Source organism: Triticum aestivum, chromosome 6D, assembly GCF_018294505.1.
Source record: "Triticum aestivum cultivar Chinese Spring chromosome 6D, IWGSC CS RefSeq v2.1, whole genome shotgun sequence".
Taxonomy (NCBI): domain Eukaryota; kingdom Viridiplantae; phylum Streptophyta; class Magnoliopsida; order Poales; family Poaceae; genus Triticum; species Triticum aestivum.
The window spans coordinates 400932023-400955204 of NC_057811.1; the positions used below are offsets into that span (position 1 = coordinate 400932023).

Genomic DNA, 23182 nt, shown 5'->3' on the forward strand with positions numbered 1-23182 from the left:
TTTTTGTGATATTGCCTTTTGTATTCAACTAACCTTGCTCATTTGGATTTCTAAGTTGGCTCATTTTTTATGAATTCGACAGACTATGTTTGTACCCCTAGAGATATTACAGTCATCGAATCAATCAAGTCTGCCCCCAAGAATACCCAGTTCATGGACATTGGAGATGCGTTGTTATCAACCGACGATTTGGAATGTCTTATGAAAGATGATATGTTCTTACATGACGGTGTAAGACCAATTGCATAAACCTTGTAATTAATAATATGAACAATATATAATATCATGAAATATAAATATAATCTAAATGTTGATTACAGGTGATAAATGCTTACATATATTGCATGCTTGCTCACGACCATCTACAAGACAGGGCAGGTGAAAAGGTACACATTATTAGCACGTTTGTATCTGGCCAGATAAAAGAAGATGGGGAAAAAGACATAGACCCATCAAAATATCACCGCATTGTGCATCATGTTAATACTTATCTACAGCAAGATATGGTTAGTTTTTGTCTCGTTATTCATGCATATAATTATGGATTGTTTTTATTTAATTCATATGTATAATAATTTATTAATATTTATATCTAATTGCGACCGTGACTTGTATGATATTTACACCAGTTATTCATTCCGATTAACATGCCGGGCTACCATTGCTATCTAGCAGTCGCCAATGCCAAAAAACGTGAGATTCAAGTATTGGACTCACTTGCTTCTCGGGTCAAACGCAATGACCTCGCTACTACGGTAACTATCATACTATTTTACTCATTCTTAACATATGTTTTGTTTGCCTTCATCCCTAATATTTCTCATGTATAAAATAGTTACTAGGACTTGAGAAGCGTCTGAAACTTGTAGAGCATAGTCCGGAGTTTATCAGAGGTCATAAGTGGCCCGATCTCAATGTTACAAAATGGACGGTTGTAGAGCAGTTTCATGAGGCAATACAAACCGATGGGTAAGCACTTGTTAGAATGGTTTGTTTATTTGATTCATCTGTGTGATATTCTAAAGCATTATTTTATAATATTATAGCGTATCATGTGGGTTGTTTATGCTAAATTATATGGAATACTGGACATCACATGGACTGTCAGACGAGTTCACCCAGGTATTTCATTTTTATACATTATCTCGTTATTTTATCTCAAAATATTTTATAAATTGTTTACATATATATTTTGTAGGAGGATATAAAACATTTTCGACAAAAATTAGCTGTCATTTTGCTCGATTCAGAGCTGAATAAGCTAAAAGGAGGTCCCATATACCATCAACCTGACGATGAAGAAACTTTAGCTGATTCTGATCTCGAGATCCTGGAGAATCCATTTGACGTACTCAAAGACAAACGTCCTGCCCCAATCACTATCATACTCACGGACCAACGTGAATTACTTGCCGGCCTTTGCAACTACATCATGTCGATCAATGATGCCGGGTGTTTGGAGTAAGTATCATGTATCAATATTTAATGTGCGGATGTATATTATTGTTCTTCTTACCATCCAATTTATAGGGAGGTATGGGTTCGGAGCTCGACACCCGATCCAATGGGCTTAAGTCTTAAGAAACTTCAGTGCATACTTAACATGGAGCAGCTCATGGACAATGATTGCTTCAACACCGTTGTGCGTATGCTGGCATGTGATGAGGGAGTATTGTTCACAGACCCTCATGTACACTACATGGATCTACGATTTTGTGTAAGTTATCGTAACTCTTCATTCTATGTGTCATTAGTATCAACATGTTGAAACAATATTTGTTTTTTTGCTTAGTCCATGATGCTAGAGTCAACACGAGGTCAGAAGTTTTGCGAGAAGGAAACTATCCAGACGTTGGCAACATTATTTGATAGCTGGCCTGGGATGGACAGCGACATCTCATCGTGCAACAAGGTAAGTAAAGTATTTTGTCCATTGTTATCATGGTTTATTGTTGTTTCTAATAGCTTCACTTTTAGATTTATCTTCCCTATGCATCCATCGGCCGATACATCTTGTATGTGGTCGACAAAGAGGCACATCATCTATATATTATGAATCCTATTCAAACATCACAATCGTTAGAGGAAAAAAAATTGAGGCATGCACTGAAATTAAAAAGTTTTGCAAGGGATTTCAAAGAAGCACTCGAAATAAAGCTGCCTGGTTGGAATTATGATATATCTAAATGGCAACGTTTATTTCCGTTCGGTGTTCCAACGAGTATAGACGGGTAATGAATTCATAACAAAAACATTTACTTTTGTTATCACTATATTCTTTATATTATTAATTTAAAGTTTTGCAGGAATGTGTCTTGCTATTTTGTTTTTCATTTTATGCTCTGGTGAAACGGTAACGAATTGGTCAAGCCGATTTGCGCGGTGAGTATTGTCCGTTACATGTTTTAAGCCCTTCGGCGTGAAATTTTCATACTAACTACATGTATTGTTTGTGCAGGATGGGTATGAATTGAGGAAGCAGTTTTTACTATACTTGCTAAAACATCGTGGGAATGAAGCTAAAGGAAAATTTCCTGATATTGTGAAAGAATTTCTTAAGCGCATCATCTAGATGTTAATAGTTTTGTAATAGATGTTTAGTTGGAACATCGCTCAGTTTGTTACATGGACATGTCGTTAATTTTCTTTATGTTATCAATTTACATTGCAAAAATGGACTTCAGTTATTAAATAATTGTGTTTGTTATATATTGTTTGTACGTGTGGAAATTAACATGTAACTCTTGTAAACTATTTCAAGAGCTCATGGCAACGCACGGGCATTCTACTATTGTTGTAGTTTCTCACTTGTCACGAAGGTGGTCTATGTTTTTTTTTGTGCTAGGCGTTATGGAAGGTGATGTTGAGACACACTTGTCAAGCTGGAGTAGGAGGAAATGATGGTAGCGAGCTAGGGGATACGAATGATAGACACTGATGGAGATGATGCGACAAGCGAAGGAGAAAGGTGGGGGATGTGGAAGGAGGGAGGGAGGCGATGAAGCTGAGAGAAAGGAGGTAGACACCAAAGGAGTTGGCATAGGATGAAAGCGAAGTTGCGCCCCAAGGTTAGATCGCCATCGTGTTGCGACTGTTCCCTTTTCATCAATGCTCATGTTCATTGTAATTTTTTTAAAGTCCGCAACTTTGGCAGCTCCACAGAATTGTTGTCGAGGAAGATGGTAAACTCATTTAGGATGATTGTTGGGGTTATTGTGAAGCTCAATTTTTGGTGTAGTCTGGTGACAAAGAGGACAAGCCACTAGACACGAGTAACCGATAAATTTGTACAATCACTTCCTTTTTTTTTAGGAACATAGGTTGTAATTGATTTGGTAAAGAAAATGATAGAAGAGACTGTGCTTCATGTGGACCTTCAGGTGAAGGACAAATTACATCATTGTGATATCAAATAATTGTTCATTGATTAGTCACTTATGATGATAAATTTGCAACGTGAAGTACGTATCTGAAAGTATCGTTATTTGATTTATCGGTTTTATGAAATCTCACAACCCTAGAGCCGGCGAGAGCAAGTCCGAAACTTAATTGGGGGGGGGGGGGGGGGGGGGGGCAAGACGACGATGGGAGAGGTTGATGCGAGGGCAGGGCAGCGATAGCAGGCGGCCGCAGAGGGTGGAGGAGGAGGAGCCGTCATGGGAGAGGAGGAAGATGAACATTTGGTGGCATGCTCCTAAACGTTGGATATTGATCTGATGGTCAAAAATAAAAATGGCGGGCACGAGATTTTTTTTTAGGTATAGTTTCCCCTTAATTTATTTACCATCATTTGCCGGTAGCAACGCACGGGCATTCTACTAGTAATCCCCAGGAAGGGGGAACCTAAGGGACCGCCTGACGACCACCTTCAGCTCCTCAACAGCACAAGAATTGCTCCAATAAAATAGGCCAGATAACCAATAATACACTTGCTGCAAATGTTCAAGCCATTGTACACGACTGGCACCGTTCCCAGTCAAGAAGCATGGTACATTTGTCCAACGATGCAACATATTCTGTCAAAAAAAGGAATGCAGTGCACGTTCAACATAGCAACCAAGCCAGCTTTCCGGCGACGGCTGGTCTCGGGTGATGTGGAACGAACACTGCCTCTCCATGGAGGAGCCCCCTTCAAAATCCGTAAGGCTTGAATTTCCTTTGAGCCCGCAGCTGCTGTATCCTCTTCTTGTCCTGCTCGAACTTGCTCTGCAGCATCGCCAGCTCTGCACAACAAATTACAGGTCAGTAGCTCTCCCAGCAGTTATCTGCAGCCACACTCAAGTTGCATAAAAACGCACTGCATTGCATGCAACTTGTAGCAGATTTCATGTTGGAAAATACTCCCTCCGTTCCTAAATATAAGTCTTTGTAGAGATTTCACTATATACCACATACAGATGTATATAGATGCATTTTAGAGTATAGATTCACTCATTTTGCTCCGTATGTGGTCCATAATGGAATCTCTCTAAAGACTTATATTTAGGAACGGAGGGAGTATGATGGAAGGATATCAACTTGATATGGCAAAAAAGGAGCATCTGTTTGTAAGGGCTGGAAAAACCAAAACAGTCTGTTTACTACACAAAATAACCTCTGGTGTATGTGAGATTCACACGACACTGATTACAAGATCAAGGGATAATGACTTGGGCACTGTATTTTCTCAAAACCAGAACAGACTACATCAAATAGAAAGTGAAAAGACTGGCATGGCAAACTACAACACTGAACGTAGTCTAGATTCTAATGCATCATACATGTACGGAGCATTAGGAGTAATTAAAGTTAAACTGCACCAATGGTTAAATAGGGAATCCATAAAAATGTTTTTCAACATACCACTCATTTGAGCTTCTCGTTTCTGATGTCTGTAGAAGTTCCGACCAACTTCCTTGGGTTTCTTCTGAGCCATTTTCTCTTGCATTGCAGCCAGAGATACAGAGCCAACCGCTGTTCCAGTTTCAGCATCTGTAGTCTTCTTCCGACCCTTATGATGCATCACCACTGTCCACCCATCTTCTGCAGCTGCTGCCTCTCTTTCCTTCTTCTCCTGAATTAATCAAATAGGTACCACATGACAAACCAACAACGATGCAATTGCTATGCCAAAATAGACATAAGGGAAATTCTTCCCCTCATAAATGACAGAAAGGAGACGACTTCGTATGGTGGCAGTACATAAATAACTTGTCTTAACTTCCACAATAACTTAAGATATTCAATTAATATTTACGGAACAAGCTAGCTATAAATCAGGACAGTTCACTTTAGATTCTTGAATGTTTAATGGATGGAAAAACGCACCCGCTCTTGTTGTTCCTCATGTGCAGTTATAAACACATCTATATTTTGCTGCAAGACTTTCAAGCCTGGTCGCTTCTGTCTGTACTCCAAGATCCATTCTGACAAGACACCAGTCACACCACATATCAGTATTTGCCATTGGAATTTGGCGGATCAATTTGCAGGTTCCAGTATAAAAAAAATGATACATAAGCACTGTGGAACTCAATTGAGCACAATATCAACTAATAAGGGCCCTTACAGTCTGCACTGCATAAGATTAACATTTAGTCTGATTGTAACAAGCAGACAAGCTAGACTTGTATATCTGTCAGTTTCATGATGAAATCAGCTCATGTGAATCTTTTGATTTAAACAAGTCTAAGAAATGATATTCCTTGGGAGTGTATTTGGATACAGTATATTCCGTCTTTTTCATTGTGGACACTAGACAGTGGATCTATATATATGCTAGTGAAAATATATCTTTTCAGCAATATAAAACCAGAAGTGTAGACATTACTTTTCATTCCTCTGGAACAGTCTTCATCGACTGATGCAATCTCATCAACATTTGCGGTATCAACTTCATGCACCTCCAAATTGTCCTCTCTAACTGATACCTGCAGATCTATCCCGTTGACTTCCCCAGATTGCTTTACTTTCTCTGCGTCCAATGAAAAGAATGCAAGTCAGGAAACACAAATATCTATGCAATAGATAGCTGATAATTGAGAGAAACTTTGTTTAGGATAAAAGTACAGCAGCCTACTTGTCTTATTTTTCTTTCGTTTCTTTGCCTTTTCTGGTTCCCCAATGTCCATAACTCCACTCTCTGCTGCAACTTGGTTGACATCAGCTGCATAAATTATATGTACATCTACTATTAGTGAAACAAAAATATTTATGCAACAGATAGCTGGTAATTGAGAAAAACTTTGTTTAGGATACAAGTACAACAGCCTACCTGTCTTTTTTTTCTTTCGTTTCTTTGCCTTTTCTGGTTCCCCAATATCCATAACTTCACTCTCTGCTAGAAGTTGGTTGACATCAGCTGCATAAAATATATGCACATCTATTATTAGTGAAAAGAAAATTTCAGGAATTACTATTGGACGATAAAAAAATGGAAAAGGCCATAGTTGCTTGCACAGATGAAAAACTATTTGTCAAGAATAAATGTGAAAAATATCAACATTACTCATCATGATTGAAAGGTAGCACAGCAGACAAAGTGGCAACTCAGAAGCAATCTTACCGTTTAGAGTTTCTTCATCGAGATTTTCATGAAGGATATCATCTGCATCATTGGGCTCAACAGAGCTCTTCCCTTCCTTCACCTTCCTTTTCTTCTTCTTCAGCTTAAGTGTTCCAGCATCATTACTGTCCAATGGACTCTGTACCTCAACAGGACTTTTGCTTTCCTTTAGCTGCTTCTTGCTCTTCTTCTTCTTGAGTTTAGGTGTTCCCTCATCCTCATTGAGAGTCACCAAATTATGAGCCTTGGTACAACAGCTTGTTACTTTGGCATGCTTAATTTTCTTCTTTTGCTTCACCAATACAATCTTCTTGCTTCCTATATCTAAGAAGCAAAGATAAGAGATAAACCATTATACTACAAGATATAGTTCCATTTCACGCTTTTACAGTAGTTGTCAGCGATAAGTAGGGCCTAATAAATGACTCAAAGAGCTGGAACCAAAAACTTAACAAGCGCTCAGGAAATGAGACGGTCCTCATGCTATTTTTCCGTGCGCATGAGACACCGATGAGTTTGAAGGTTTTCAGAATATTTTTTCTGTCATACCATTCTACGTTTCTACAACCGTGATTGACGATGTACCACTGAATCATTCTCTTACCCTTTGCTGGGGCGATGAATCGGCATTTTTAAGCATACAAACTTCACTTAGGATGAGCTTAACCATTGTTAATTATCCAAAACAAAATGGCAGGGATTGTCAATACCTTCCGCGATAGCATGTCCGGCAGCGCCCTCGCTCTCCACGGCGGCATCTAAAACTCTGTCCTTCTTCTTCTTGAGCTGCTTCCTCTTCACTCCAAGCCCAAGCGCCAGCTTCTTATCAACCTTGGAATCCCGCGAAGCCTTCTTGTCTACAAAGCAGCAAATTATTGACTTTCGCCTCCCAAATTCGAACAAATTCAATCGAGAAGCAACAGTGTGCCTGCAGAAGGGGGAAATTTCCGCACCTTTGGATTTGCCCATGCCGAGAACAAATCAGCAACGGAGCGTCCACGAGGAAGAACACGAAGAGAATCGGTGGCTATAAGTCCTCGTCGGCGTCGGGCGGAGGCGCCGGCGGCGGCTGCTGGGTGTCGGCGTCCGGGAGGCGGGAGCTGCGAGGCGCGGTAGGGTTTGGGCGTCTCAATGGGTTTCTTTCTACCGGGCTCAACTGCCCACGAGCATTTCTGACAGGTGGGCCTGATTCTATCCAGGCCCGCACTCCAGGGACCAGTGGAGGCACCGGCCCAAAGCCCCTTTTAATAGCGAGCGGCTTGGCGTGCCGAGTCCTCTCCTAAAACCCTAGCTCCACCACCCACCTAAACCCGCGAACTCACCAAGGCGGCGGCGGCGGCGGCGACAGCAGCAGCGGCGATGGGGAGCGACACGGAGACGGAGAAGAAGAAGACCCCGGTGGCGCTGGCGCCCATCGCCAAGCCGCTCGCCGGCAAGAAGCTCTCCAAGAAAACCCTCAAGCTCGTTCGCCGAGGTTCGTGGGATTTTCCCCGTTCCCCTTCTGGCCAAAATCAAGTTTTCCTGGGTTCAGTCGTGACGTGGTTGTTGCCTTTGTGTTTTGCAGCCTCGGAGGCCAAGTGCCTGAAGCGCGGGGTCAAGGAGGTGGTCAAGAGCATCCGCCGTGGGAGCAAAGGGTTGGTATTTCTAGCTCTTCTCGTTTACTGTGTAGTTCCTGCTTGGTAGGAGTAATTAGTGCTCCCTCTGTAAGAAATATAAGAGCGTTCAGGTCACTACTTTAGTGATCTATAAACCCTCTTATATTTCTTTAGAGGGAGTACACTATAGTATGGTATTGTCCTACAGAGCTCTGGGCTTAATTCCTCTGTAAGAAACTTGTTGCTAAGTGTGGTGCGGGTGATACTTGTTAATAGCAATCAACCAAGGGCAGATAACTCTTCCGTGAACCATGTCGGGCATTTATTTGACTTGCTTGCAAGTTGTGTCCTAGTAGTGTAGTCATATAAAACATCCATTATTATGATTACATACATACTGAATGATTTAGTGTGCCGCTCTTGTTGATGATGGGATTGTCCACTTGCCACTATATGAAGTCAGGGACTGCGTGTGTCCTTATTTATGTTAAGCATTCAGTGGCTTGACTTGCATAATGTCATTGACATCTGTTGTTCTGTTTCATGCAGGTTGTGTGTAATTGCCGGAAACATCTCTCCTATCGATGTGATTACACATCTTCCCATACTTTGTGAGGAAGCTAATGTCCCATACATATATGTGACCTCAAAAGAGGTGTGCTGCATTTTCACTCCAATATTTATGTTTAGTTTGTTGTAATCCATGAGTTGTATCTTATCACACATTTGCAATGACTGTGTCTCCTTATAACCTTAACAACCTAAAATCTTCACCAGCAACTAATTGTGTGAACATCGAAAGAATGCCCACGCTATTGAGTTGAAAGCTGTTTGTTTTCTCTACTGTTAGTACCTTGTACAATGTTCCCCTCTCTGGGCACATCACATTCTAAGGAGCACGATGTAGTTGTCTTATAATTTGCTTTTCAAGTGTTCTATTCAATTATCTGTGCTGGGGCTAATGAGAAAAGAAACATCTCTTGACATTTTATTTGTCCACTTTACTATAGCTGAATTAGAACCAGACAGTTTATGTTCTAAATCATATGTTTGCACCTTGCATTCTGTTGAGTCGAAATAGACCTAAGATGGTCGCCTTACCAGCTTATCTATCAGTCTGACGCAGAGGTTCTATATTTGGTTAAAAAAATGTTTGATAAGTTGAGTCACCCATTTGCCTCCGCATGCTCTATCATTTGAGATAGCATGCATGTTTTCCTGATGTATGTATTTGTAACTGTATTGCTGTACCAAGCCCACATCAGAGGCCAACATAAATCATTTACAAGCCAACATATGTACTCTCTTGTCCAGCAAAATATATGTCAGCAACCAGTGTGTCTTTATAACCACCTTGGTGTATTTTCCTTGCATTTTAATAAATAACGTGAGTAAACAAGGTAAAAAAATGTTTCTGTGGGAGCATAGCAACTAGGAGCATCATCACATAACCTTTCCCCGCATCCGACACTAATCTATTTTTAACGTCTAATTAGAGCAGGGAATCATTCCAATTAGGAAGTTAAGCTTGCTGCTTTTTATTTCACCAGAATTGGAGCCAGGCTCTATCCGTGCACTTCAATAAATAACGGAGTGAACAAGTTAAAAAAATGTTTCTGTGGGCGCATAGCAACTAAGGAGCGTCACATAGTTGTCTTGTCAATTGCTGATATTTTTCTTCCCAGTATGTTGTCTAATTGAGAAAAAGGCACACCCTTTAAAATCATTTTGCAACAACTCCCTTAGTACCTTACATGGGTCTTATCTCATTAATCTTCCCTATGGCCTGCTCTAAGTTGGGCAGACCAAGATGGTTGCTGGCAGGTCTTAGCATAGGGTTCTTCATTGGGTTTGTATGTTGGTCCATTTTTGTTACCCATTTGCCACAGCACTACTCATGTCTATGGTTTCCTTGAGAAGTCTGTCTTGCGCCTGTACATGGCCCATGTTACATGCAAGCGTGAAACCGTTCCAAGCCTGATGATGTTAAGAAACTTGACACATTTGGAAAGTATAAAATGCATAGTATCAGCTACCAGTTATTTGCCAAATATGATGGTGAAGCAGAGGAAATGGTCGTCTTATGTTGTGATTATACTTGCACTGATGGATGTCACTGTTGCCTTGAGATTAAGCTAATGTATTGTGGTTACTTCCCTTTAACAGGAGCTTGCGACTGCGGGGACAACCAAGAGGCCCACCTGCTGCGTGTTGGTGATGACCAAGCCAGCCAAGGGGGAGATCACTGAAGAGGTGAAGGAGAAACTGGAATCAGAATACAAGCAGGTTGTAACTGAAGTCGCTGAGGTTACATCTTCTATGTTCTGAGAACATTTCCATAGCCGCGTGGAGAACCATGAACATCTTTCTGTCTATTATGTAGCATGATTTTGTCACCCTATCCTTGCTAGTGATCGACGTGTTTATCATGGAGCTTTAAGCATCTCGAGTCTGGTACTGCGCTGTTCGGTTGGCCATTAGATAAACAAAATAGTGCATTGTTAACTAATATGGGTGAGGAAATCATTATCGTTGATGTTGCATAGATGTGACTACCTGAGCACTCGAGCCATGTTCACTTATGTGGAGTAGCTAATCGTAAAAATATTGAAGTTGAGACTGTCTATTGGTCCTTTCAAAATCCAGACTTGGTTGCCTGGGACCACTGAGAGCGAGCAATATCTTAGGGTTTTAATATCTACGAATGGGGAAAATGCAGTGCGAGGTGCCATGGTACACAGAAATTCTTCAGTTGTGCTTTTGTACAAACACAGAAATTTTGGATGACTGATAGAGGAGAGATATAGTGGAAGGGACATGAAACAAATGTTTCCAATAGGGAAAAAAGAAAAGAAATGGATGCCTATTTCATAGTTGGACCCTCAGCTAAATTTTTATGGTTTGTTTAGGAAGCGTTTGGTTGATCCCATTAGGCTGGAACAGGCCCGCGTGGAAGGAAAACGTGATGTTTGGTTGCCTGGCCTACATCAGAATCTTGGCCCGCACGAACCTCACTCCTCAGCCATGCATCACTCACCTCCTGCGCCCACGGAGATGCCGGGAGCTCGCGTGTCTCCGGAAGAGCGGCGAGGCGAATTGGTCACCGCTCGCTGATTCGGTCGCCCTATATAGCCAGCCTCATTGCAACGACAAAACTCCTGTCACCATTCCCCCTCTCTTGAGCTTTCCCTCCTGCGCAGAGCCACATCGGCGACGAGGTAAGCAGCGCTAGCCAGCCTCATTGCAACGACAAAACTCCCGTCACCATTCCCCCTCTCTTGAGCTTTCCCTCCTGCGCAGAGCCACATCGGCGACGAGGTAAGCAGCGCTACTGCTCCGGCCACCGGTTGACGGCGGCGGCGATTCGACTCCTCTCCTTCGACGTGTTCAGCGCCTCATGGCTGCGCTATATAGCCAGCCTCACCGCAGTGGAAAAACTCTCGTCACCATCCCCCCCCCCCTCGAGTTTTCCAACCGGCGCGGAGCCACATCGACGACGAGGTAAGCGGCGCTAGTGCTCCGGCCACCGGTTGACGCCGAGCACGATTTAGCTCCTTCTCTTCTCCGACGTGTTCAGCGCCTCCTTCACGGCTGCTCCGATGGCGTCTCTGAGTTCATTCACCCCCTGGTCTCTACTAGTTCTAGCTAGATTTGTGAGCATGTAGTAGGGGTAAATCTGCTGATCTATGTAAGTGTGATGCTCTAGTAGCTAGTGGTGATCGATTTGAAGCATGTAGGAGTTTTTTTCATGTCGGCAAGGACTGATTGCTAGTGGTGACGGATGAATAATGGATTGGTAGTATGCTTGATGTGTAGTATGCAAGTATTTGTGCTAGTTTGTTGAACTTCTTGCTATGATTTGAGCTGTTGTGTTGAACTAGATCATCCGTCTATGCATGTGGTGGTGCTCATTCGATTTGTCCATATGTGGTGTTCGTTCATACTCTCCATGTTTAGTGGTAATTCCTATTGTGCATGCATTGTGTGATGTGGTCTTGATGATGCTCCCCCTTGTATGACAAGAGCACGCAAGAGTTTAGTCAGGCCCTTGTCGTGTCCTAGAGCCAGCTCCCGGTGTCCTATGTCAAGGACTCCCAGCCTCCCATCGACCAGATGCCTCCTGATTCAGATGTTTTGGAGGTGTCGGCTATGGTTCCTCCATTTGTGGCTTCAGCATTTGTGCTGGCTCAGCCCAGTGCTGCAGCTCATCCTGCTACTCAAAAGCCAGTCGCAAAGGATAAGAAGGACGGCAGGGGGAACACCATGAAGTGGCAACCGTTACTGTTGATGTTCGTGCTTAACAAGATGTGTGGGATCATAACTAGTGTGGCGTGGACTGGCAAAGGTTTCAAGGAGGAGCACTTGAACGTTGTTGCAAAGCAGGTGTTCGACTTTTTGTTGGAAATATGCCCTAGAGGCAATAATAAAATGGTTATTATTATATTTCCTTGTTCATGATAATTGTCTATTGTTCATGCTATAATTGTATTAACCGGAGAGCATAATACATGTGTGAATACGTAGACCACAATATGTCCCTAGTAAGCCTCTAGTTGACTAGCTCGTTGATCAATAGATGGTTACGATTTCCTGACCATGGACATTGGATGTCGTTGATAACGGGATCACATCATTAGGAGAATGATGTGATGGACAAGACCCAATCCTAAGCATAGCACAAGATCGTGTAGTTCGTCTGCTAAAGCTTTTCTAATGTCAAGTATCATTTCCTTAGACCATGAGATTGTGTAACTCCCGGATACCGTAGGAATGCTTTGGGTGTGCCAAACGTCACAACGTAACTGGGTGGCTATGAAGGCACACTATGGGTATCTCCGAAAGTGTCTGTTGGGTTGGCACGAATCGAGACTGGGATTTGTCACTCCGTGTGGCGGAGAGGTATCTCTGGGCCCACTCGGTAGGACATCATCATAATGAGCTCAATGTGACGAAAGAGTTGATCGCGTGATGATGTGTTACGGAATGAGTAAAAGTGACTTGCCGGTAACGAGATTGAACGAGGTATTAGGATACCGACGATCGAATCTCGGGCAACTAACGTACCAATTGACAAAGGGAATTGTATACAGGATTGATTGAATCCCCGACATCGTGGTTCATCCGATGAGATCATCGTGGAACATGTGGGAGCCAACATGGGTATCCAGATCCCTCTGTTGGTTATTGGCCAGAGAGCTGTCTCGGTCATGTCTGCATGATTCCCGAACCCGTAGGGTCTACACACTTAAGGTTCGGTGACGCTAGAGTTGTTATGGGAATTAGTGTGCAGTTACCGAATGTTGTTCGGAGTCCCGGATGAGATCCCAGACGTCACGAGGAGTTCCGGAATGGTCCGGGGGTAAAGATTTATATATGGGAAGTCCTATTTTGGCCACCGGAAAATGTTCGGGATTTTTCGGTATTGTACCGGGAAGGTTTTAGAAGGTTCCGAAGTGGGGCCCACCTGCATGGGGGGACCCACATGAACGTGGGTAGTGGGGGCAAGGCCCCACACCCCTGGTCAAGGCGCACCAAGATCCCCCCTTAGAAGGAATAAGATCATATCCCGAAGGGATAAGATCAAGATCCTTAAAAAAGGGGGATAACAATCGGTGGGGAAGGGAAATGATGGGATTTTTTTCCCCCACCTTTGCCAACGCCCCAATGGACTTGGAGGGAAAGAAACCAGCCCCCTCCACCCCTATATATATTGGGGAGGCTCATGGGAGCCGCAACCCTTCCCCTGGCGCAGCCCTCGCCCTCCCCAACACCTCCTCCTCCTCCGTAGTGCTTGGCGAAGCCCTGCCGGAGAACTGCAAGCTCCACCACCACGCCGTCATGCTGCCGGAGCTCTCCCTCAACTTCTCCTCTCCCCTTGCTGGATCAAGAAGGAGGAGATGTCCCCGGGCTGTACGTGTGTTGAACGCGGAGGCGCCGTTGTTCGGCGCTTAGATCGGAATCAACCGCGATCTGAATCGTTGCGAGTACGACTCCTTCATCCGCGTTCTTGTAACGCTTCCGCATCGCGATCTTCAAGGGTATGAAGATGCACTCCCATCTCTCTCATTGCTAGTCTCTCCATAGATTGATCTTGGTGATACGAGAGAATTTTTTTAATTTCTGCAACGATCCCCAACACTTTTATGGATAGGAGGTCACCTCGACCCAGCTCTACAACCACCTCAGCAAGTGGAGAGTGAGGTGGATCACAATGTCCAAGCTCAGATACTTGAGTGGGGCTTTACGGGATGAAGGACACTTGCTCGATCATTTTGGAGGCAGAGCACTACCAAGGCAACACCACGGTTAGCCACGAACCATGCCATTCTAAGTCACCACATGTTTAAGCCTTTGTAGCATGCCATTCTAACTAAACACTCTACCGTGTTTCATTCTTAGCTTCACCCCAAGCACGCATAGTTCCTCAACACCCATCCAGAACTACTACCAGATGCAGCAAATCTTCTCCTGTGGGCTGGCAACCGGCAAGCATGCCCTATGCTCCAATCAGCCGCTGGGCTCGCCTAGGCCCAAGTATCCAGATACCCAGGACTCGAAGACCATCAACCTTGATGGTCCTGACAAGGATGGTGATCACATTCTGGTGCTTGATAGGAAGAGGAAGAGGTGAGCCTTGGTGAAGTACGAGTTGACCGTCTTCCCCAGGATGACTCAGGGCGTGAAGGAGGTCGCCACCGCCATCAGGGAGAGCAAGTCGGTCGACGTCCACCCAGAACTCTACAGCGTCGTCATGGACCAAGGTGGCTTCATCCCAGAAGCTCTCATGGCGGCTCTCAGCCACCTGCTGAACAACAAAGCCCGGGGGTTAGGTTTGTTGCCATGGGAGAAGCCCACAGGGTGCTGGCTGAGGGCCTTGCTGGGCAAGCACTACTACTAGTGCTGCTTCAGCTAGTGGTGACGGCGTGCAGGATCCTCGACGACAATGGCGATGCGATGACAATGATGATGTACATTTTGTGGTAGCTAGGGCTTGATAAGCTCTTGATGCTGGCCTGTATATTTTGATGAGGTGGTATATTAACCCCTCACGCCGATGGCGAACTTGCGGTGGTAGGATAACAACCTCTTTTGGATGTGGTGGTAGGATGACACCATAGTAGTGATAGGATGAACTTGCTATGCCATATGATCATGTGTGCTTACTTATGTTTCATGTCTAGTGTGTTCATTGCTTGCTGCTTGATCTATTGCTCTTCTGCAATGCTAGGAAAAGTGATATGTGGTATTGCATGCGAGGGTTCCAGGGGTTTACAGTTCATGGGGAGCATGCAATGCACAAGTGTCAGGTTACAACAATAGCTGCCATAGAGGGTTTAAGACAAGGCATGGAATAGAGGATTTACTCCAAGGCCGTGCTCAAGCAGGCATGCAATGTTGAACTTGGAATTGCGGATCGACACTTTGGGCTGAAGAACTTCACCATCTTCGTCCAGTTCGTTGTGATTGTAGTGTTGTTTTTGTTGGTGTGATCGTGAGTAAGGTGTCGTAGCGGGTAAGCTCACCACGAAGGGTACAAGGTGATTAAACCTCTATGCTCGTATGCAACCAAACACCGTGCACCAGTATGAGCATGCGCGAGCAAACAAACATTGTGCACAGAGGTGTTGCTACGATCCAGGGAGAGGGAATGCAGACATCCAAATAACATGCAAATGTTGGTTTTTTACCTACATATGCTCAACCAGACCCAACTGAAACAAGTATGCAAAGTGACAAAAGACGATGCAAGCAACCAAACGCATCCTCAGTTTCAAGTTTGCATACCTATATGAGATCCCAAAGGGATGCATTTCTGGTTGTAAAGCTCTGTTTGGATGAAACATCAAAAAATATAAACAAACCGTCACCACTCTCGGTTACAATAAAATAGAGAGAGCTCGCTATAACCTCAGATTCAGAGCTGTTTGCACGGACAAATGTAAATTGGTTTGGGTTTGGCAATTTTTTGGCCCTCATCTGAGGCGCTGGAAACACGACATGGCACATATCTATGGAAATAGTTCCATTGCACTACTTGACGCAAAGTGTGTACTCCTGTGTTTCTCCCCTAGGCGAAAGATCTAGGGTTTCGACGTCTTCCGGCTGCGCACGCCGGAATCTACCCCTCATTCGTCTGCGAACCTTGCTGATCTCTCGGGGCTCGGCCTCGAGCCCGGGGGGCCAGTAGGGAGAGGCGGAAGGGTTTTTTTTTGCCTCATCTCAGATCCAATCGCGATGGCGGAAGGTGCAGGATCGCAGAGGAAACATGGGAAAGAGACAACAGAGGAACTGTTGGCTCGGCTAACGTTGCAGGAGGAGGAAGAGGATGACTTCATCTGGGAAGAGGAATTGCCGGACATGGTGGAGCCGGCGAAGTGGCTAGCGGTTGCACGTGTACACACGCCAAAGTCATTCAGCCCTAATGCGCTGTATGGAGATATGCATGCAACCTGGAACCCTGCTAAACAAGTGTCTTGGAGGAAGATCAAGAGTAATCTGTTCACGGCGCAATTCGTCTGTCTGGGGGATTGGAAGAAGGCGATGTATGAGGGCCCCTGGCTGTTTAGGGAGCAGGCCGTGATAATGGAAGAGTATGATGGTTTCAAGAACCCTGACTCCTTTAAGCTTGACAAACTCTGTGTGGGCGCAAATTCACCGCCTACCAGACAAGTTCTTAATTGGACCAGCGGTGAAAGGACTGGCATCCAGGATTGGTGAGGTGGAGGAGGTACAACTGAAATTGCCTGCAGGTTTCTTTGGAGAATTCGTGAGAGTCAAGGTGAAGATAGACATCAACAGCAAGATAAAGCGCTTTGTTACTACTAAGAAGGGAGAAGAGAGGGTGAAGTATCAGGTGAAATATGAGAAGTTACCCACTTTTTGTTTCAAGTGTGGTGAGTTTGGGCACTGGCATGAAGAATGCGGAGATGGAGAACACGACGAATCTACTTTTGAATGGGGTGATTTTGTCTTTGCTGATAACGTAAGGTTCAAGCAGGCAGGAAGGGGAAGCTTTGCATCTCAACGAGGAAGAGGAGGGCCTTGGGCAGGAGGAAGGAGAAGAGGAAGAGAGCCTTACAATCCAAACCAGAGTTGGCATTTCAATGCACGTCTGCAGCAGAACCAAACGAACGATGGTCAGTCAGGGGCTGCGAAAGAGGACCCGTTAGCCGGGCAGATGGCCACGCATGGGTTGGTGCCACAAGAAACTGGAAATATTCAGATGTCAAACAAACGTACATCGGTGGATACTATACCAAGCTCGTCTGGGACTGTGAACACTAAAGGAGATCAAGGGAAAGCGATGGTTCTGGTGGCTAGAGAGTCCCAAATCCCTCCTCTTCCGCCGGTGTATGTTTCACCAAGGAAGGAGCGTAAGAGGCCGAAGAAGATAGGCAAGGGAGACAGTCCAGAAAGCGGTGATGGAACAAGCGAGTTTGAGGAAGAGATGGGAACCACAACAACCAACAATGATGCATTATCGGCGGGCTCCGGCGAGGAGCACCACCGGGCGCAATGAGTATCTTAAGTTGGAACTGTCGTGGTGCGGGCAACGCCGCGGTAGTTAGAGAACTTCGCGAAATCGCAAAGGAATTTTCCTCTACCCTTTTACGTATCGTTGAAACACAAATTGAGAGGATGAGGGTAGAAAGTCTAGCAGGAACCATTGGCTATGATAATGGCTATGTTGTAAGTAGTCAAGGTAGAAGTGGTGGTTTAGGAATGTTCTGGAATAATCCAATAAAGATCGAAATTCTGGGTTACTCGGTGTATCATATTGATTGTTCGGTGGAGGAACCAAACACTAAACCTTGGAGAATGTCCTTGTTTTATGGCGAAGCACAAACACACTTAAGATACCAAACTTGGGATGTTTTAAAAGGAATCGGTTCTTTGAGCAATCTCCCATGGATATGCATAGGAGATTTCAATGAGGTCTTACGTCCAGATGAACAAGAGGGCATTGGACAGAGGAGTAATGCACAGATTCAGGGTTTCCGGGATGCGGTCGACGTGTGCATGTTGATGGATATTGGCTATCAAGGACGTTTTTGGACATATGAGAAGAAGGTGGCCGGAGGGAGTTATACACGGGTAAGGTTGGACAGGGCAATGGCCACTGCTGAATGGAACAAAAAGTACCCGGACGCCCACCTAAAGCATCTGACAGTGGCAACTTCTGATCATTGTCCTATCTTACTGAATTTCAATGGAACCCGTCCTCCAGATCATAAGAAAAATTTCAAGTATGAAGTAATGTGGGAAACCCACGAGACATGGTCAGAGACCATATCGTCGAGTTGGGCAGGTGGAGGTCCGATAACAAGCATGGAGGAATTACGGACAAAGCTGAAGCGAATATCGAAGGAGCTCGGGGCGTGGAACAGAAATACTTTCGGCTCTGTGAGGAAAGAAATAAAGAGTTTGAAGTTTGAATTGGACCGTTTGCGTAGTGATCCAGCCAGGTCTGTACCATCCCATGTTGAACTTAAAATCAATGAGAAACTAGTTGAGCTTTACCATAGGGAAGAGTTAATGTGGAGGCAGCGATCAAGGCTGGAGTGGCTCTCGGCCGGGGATAAAAATACACGGTTCTTTCACCTGTGAGCAAGCTAGAGACGGAGGAAGAATATGATCAAGGAATTGGCTGATTCATTGGGGGTGGTGACGGAAGAACCATGCGCTTTGAGAGCACTTGTGACAGATTTTTACAGGAGCTTATATACATCAGAAGGAGTGACCGGGATTGAAGAAGTCTTATCAAATGTACCAACCAAAGTAACTGAGTAGATGAATGCCATGTTACTTGCACCGTATATAAAGGATGAGGTAAAAACTGCTCTCTTCCAGATGGTTCCAACAAAGGCCCCGGGGCCGGACGGGTTTCCGGCACATTTCTATCAAAGGCATTGGGACATTTGTGGGGACGAGGTGACTAATGCGGTTTTGGGAATTGTAAAAGGGGAAGAAGGAGCCGAGTGTGTCAATGACACGGTTTTGGTACTCATTCCAAAGGTTTTGAACCCAACACAACTCTCTCAATTTCGTCCTATTAGTTTATGTAATGTGATCTATAAAATTGCGTCCAAAGTTGTTGCCAACAGGCTAAAGAGAATTCTTCCTGACATCATATCCAAAGAGCAGTCAGTGTTTGTTCTAGGAAGGTTAATCACAGACAACATCATTTGTGCTTATGAGTGCTTGCACTTTATGAAGAGAAGCAAAGCCAAATCAAACAGCTACTGCGCCTTAAAGCTTGACATGATGAAAGCTTATGACCGTTTGGAGTGGCCATATCTCAAGGCCATGATGGAGAAGTTGGGTTTTGCACAATCATGGATACAGATAGTGATGAATATGGTGCAGTCAGTCAAGTTTTCAGTTCTCTTTAATGATGAGAAACTAGAACAATTTGTACCCACTCGAGGTATCCGACAGGGAGATCCTATCTCTCCTTACCTTTTCTTGATTGCGGCAGAGGGCCTTTCGTGCCTCCTAAAAACGAGTTCTCAGTCGACTAGTCTGGAAGGGATCAAGGTGGCACCAATAGCTCCGGTTGTGAACCATCTCCTTTTCGCGGATGACAACCTGCTTCTTTTTAAGTCAAGTGTTGAGGCGGCCGTGACGGTGTCAAACCTGTTGGATATATATTGGAAAGCTTCGGGGCAACGGATAAATAATGAAAAGTCATCCATCTATTTCAGCAAGGGGTGTCCTCAAGAGATGAGGGATAACATAAAACAAAATCTGAACATGCACAATGAGTCTTTGAGTGATAGGTACCTTGGCATGCCTACTGATGTGGGTCAATCAAAAATGGGCACGTTCAAATACTTGAGAGACAAAGTATGGAGAAAGTTACAGGGTGGATGGAGAAACTACTGTCTGCAGCAGGAAAGGAGGTACTTATCAAGTCAGTGGCCCAAGCCATCCCAGTTTACTCTATGGCCTGTTTCAGGTTACCCCGAGGTTTGTGTGAGAATATCACCTTAATAATCCGGCAATTTTGGTGGGGAAGCAAGCAGGGAAGGAGGAAGCCAGCATGGGTAGCATGGGATGTCATGACTCAACCAAAATACATGGGAGGTATGGGTTTCAGAGACATTGAAATTTTCAACCTTGCTTTGCTAGCCCGTCAAGCTTGGAGAATACTGGATGATCCGAACTCTTTAAGTGCAAAATTACTCAAAGCTGCATATTTCCCGACTTGATGTTTCTTGGAAGCATAGTTAGGGAATCGCCCCTTGCAAATCTGGCGAGTTGTGATTGATGGAAGGGAAGTATTGAAGCAAGGACTCATTCGGCGAGTCGGAGATGGAAGTACTATAAATATTTGGGAGACAAACTGGCTACTGATGTCTACTACACAACCTTCTTCTTGTAGACGTTGTTGGGCCTCCAAGTGCAGAGGTTTGTAGGACAGTAGCAAATTTCCCTCAAGTGGATGACCTATGGTTTATCAATCAGTGGGAGGCGTAGGTTGAAGATGGTCTCTCTCAAACAACTCTGCAACCAAATAACAAAGAGTCTCTTGTGTCCCCAACATACCCAATACAATGGTAAACTGTATAGGTGCACTAGTTCGGCGAAGAGATGGTGATACAAGTGCAATATGGATGGTAGATATAGGTTTTTGTAATCTGAAAATATAAAAACAGCAAGGTAACTAATGATAGAAGTGAGCGAAAACGGTATTGCAATGCGTTGAAACAAGGCCTAGGGTTCATACTTTCACTAGTGCAAGTTCTCTCAACAATAATAACATAACTGGATCATATAACTATCCCTCAACATGCAACAAAGAGTCACTCCAAAGTCACTAATAGCGGAGAACAAACGAAGAGATTATGGTAGGGTACGAAACCACCTCAAAGTTATTCTTTCCGATCAATCCATTGGGCTATTCCTATAAGTGTCACAAACGGCCCTAGAGTTCGTAGTAAAATAACACCTTAAGACACACATCAACCAAAACCCTAATGTCACCTAGATACTCCAATGTCACCTCAAGTATCCGTGGGTATGATTATACGATATGCATGACACAATCTCAGATTCATCTATTCAACCAACACATAGAACCTCAAAGAGTGCCCCAAAGTTTCTACCGGAGAGTCAATACGGAAACGTGTGCCAACCCCTATGCATAGGTTCATGGGCGGAACCCGCAAGTTGATCACCAAAACATACATCAAGTGAATCAATAGAATAACCCATTGTCACCACGGTTATCCCACGCAAGACATACATCAAGTGTTCTCAAATCATTAAAGACTCAATCCGATAAGATAACTTCAAAGGGAAAACTCAATCCATTACAAGAGAGTAGAGGGGGAGAAACATCATAAGATCCAACTATAATAGCAAAGCTCGCGATACATCAAGATCGTGCCAAATCAAGAACACGAGAGAGAGAGAGAGAGAGAGAGAGAGATCAAACACATACTCCCTCCGTCCGGAAATACTTGTCATCAAGATGAATAAAAAGGGATGTATCTAGATGTATTTTAGTTCTAGATACACCTCTTTTTATCCATTTTGATGACAAGTATTTCTGGACGGAGGGAGTAGCTACTGGTACATACCCTCAGCCCCGAGGGTGAACTACTCCCTCCTCGTCATGGAGAGCGCCGGGATGATGAAGATGGCCACCGGTGAGGGATCCCCCCCTCCGGCAGGGTGCCGGATGTGACGCCCCCGATTCAATCGTACACTAATCATGCACGCAAACGTGTACGATCAAGGTCAGGGACTCACGGGAAGATATCACAACACAACTCTAAAACATAAATAAGTCATACAAGCATCATAATACAAGCCAGGGGCCTCGAGGGCTCGAATACAAGTGCTCGATCATAGACGAGTCAGCGGAAGCAACAATATCTGAGTACAGACATAAGTTAAACAAGTTTGCCTTAAGAAGGCTAGCACAAACGGGGATACAGATCGAAAGAGGCGCAGGCCTCCTGCCTGGGATCCTCCTAACTACTCCTGGTCGTCGTCAGCGGGCTGCACGTAGTAGTAGGCACCTCCGGGGTAGTAGGAGTCGTCGTCGACGGTGGCGTCTGGCTCCTGGGCTCCAGCATCTGGTTGCGACAACCAGGTAGAAAGGAAAGGGGGAAAAGAGGAAGAAAAGCAACCGTGAGTACTCATCCAAAGTACTCGCAAGCAAGGAGCTACTCTACATATGGATGGGTATATGTGTAAAGGGCCATATCGGTGGACTGAACTGCAGAATGCCAGAATAAGAGGGGGATAGCTAATCCTGTCGAAGACTACGTTTCTGGCAGCCTCCATCTTGCAGCATGTAGAAGAGATTAGATTGAAGTCCTCCAAGTAGCATCGCATAGCATAATCCTACCCGGCGATCCCCTCCTCGTCGCCCTGTTAGAGAGCGATCACCGAGTTATATCTGGCACTTGGAAGGGTGTGTTTTATTAAGTATCCGGTTCTAGTTGTCATAAGGTCAAGGTACAACTCCGGGTCGTCCTTTTACCGAGGGACACAGCTATTCGAATAGATAAACTTCCCTGCAGGGGTGCACCACATAACCCAACATGCTTGATCCCATTTGGCCGGACACACTTTCCTGGGTCATGCCCGGCCTCGGAAGATCAACACGTCGCAGCCCCACCTAGGCACAACAGAGAGGTCAGCACGCCGGTCTAAATCCTATGGCGCAGGGGTCTGGGCCCATCGCCCATTGCACACCTGCACGTTGCGAGGGCGGCCGAAAGCAGACCTATCCTAGCAGGCGTTCCAGTCCAATCCGGCGCGCGCCGCTCAGTCGCTGACGTCACGAAGGCTTCGGCTGATACCATGACGTCGAGTGCCCATAACTGTTCCCGCGTAGTTGGTTAGTGCGTATAGACCAAATGGCCAGACTCAGATCAAATACCAAGAACTCGTTAAGCGTGTTATTTTGAAGTAACCGCGGACACCGTCCAGGGCCAGGCCCACCTCTCTCCTAGGTGGCCTCAACCTGCCCTGTCGCTCCGCCACAAGATCCACTCGCGGGTACTCCTACGAGCCGACCCGACTT

General features: G+C 44.8%; 2 protein-coding genes across 2 annotated transcripts; one reads left to right on the forward strand and one right to left on the reverse strand.

Moving 5' to 3' along the window:
* Nucleotides 1-3876: 3876 nt before the first annotated feature.
* Nucleotides 3877-7768, reverse strand: LOC123145365 (uncharacterized). The gene is made up of 9 exons (XM_044564763.1): nt 7498-7768; nt 7255-7401; nt 6545-6868; nt 6254-6340; nt 6059-6145; nt 5810-5953; nt 5308-5405; nt 4843-5053; nt 3877-4223 (listed from the first exon to the last, which is right to left on the reverse strand). The coding sequence occupies exons 1-9, from the start codon at nt 7511-7513 to the stop codon at nt 4132-4134; spliced, it is 1206 nt and encodes a 401-aa protein (XP_044420698.1). The 5' UTR covers nt 7514-7768; the 3' UTR covers nt 3877-4131.
* A 9-nt stretch (nt 7769-7777) lies between these two features.
* On the forward strand, nt 7778-10579 carry LOC123145367 (H/ACA ribonucleoprotein complex subunit 2-like protein). Its single transcript, XM_044564764.1, has 4 exons — nt 7778-8018; nt 8109-8178; nt 8689-8794; nt 10306-10579. Exons 1-4 carry the CDS (start codon nt 7904-7906, stop codon nt 10465-10467), a joined length of 453 nt encoding a protein of 150 aa, XP_044420699.1. The 5' UTR covers nt 7778-7903; the 3' UTR covers nt 10468-10579.
* The last annotated feature ends 12603 nt before the right edge of the window (nt 10580-23182 follow it).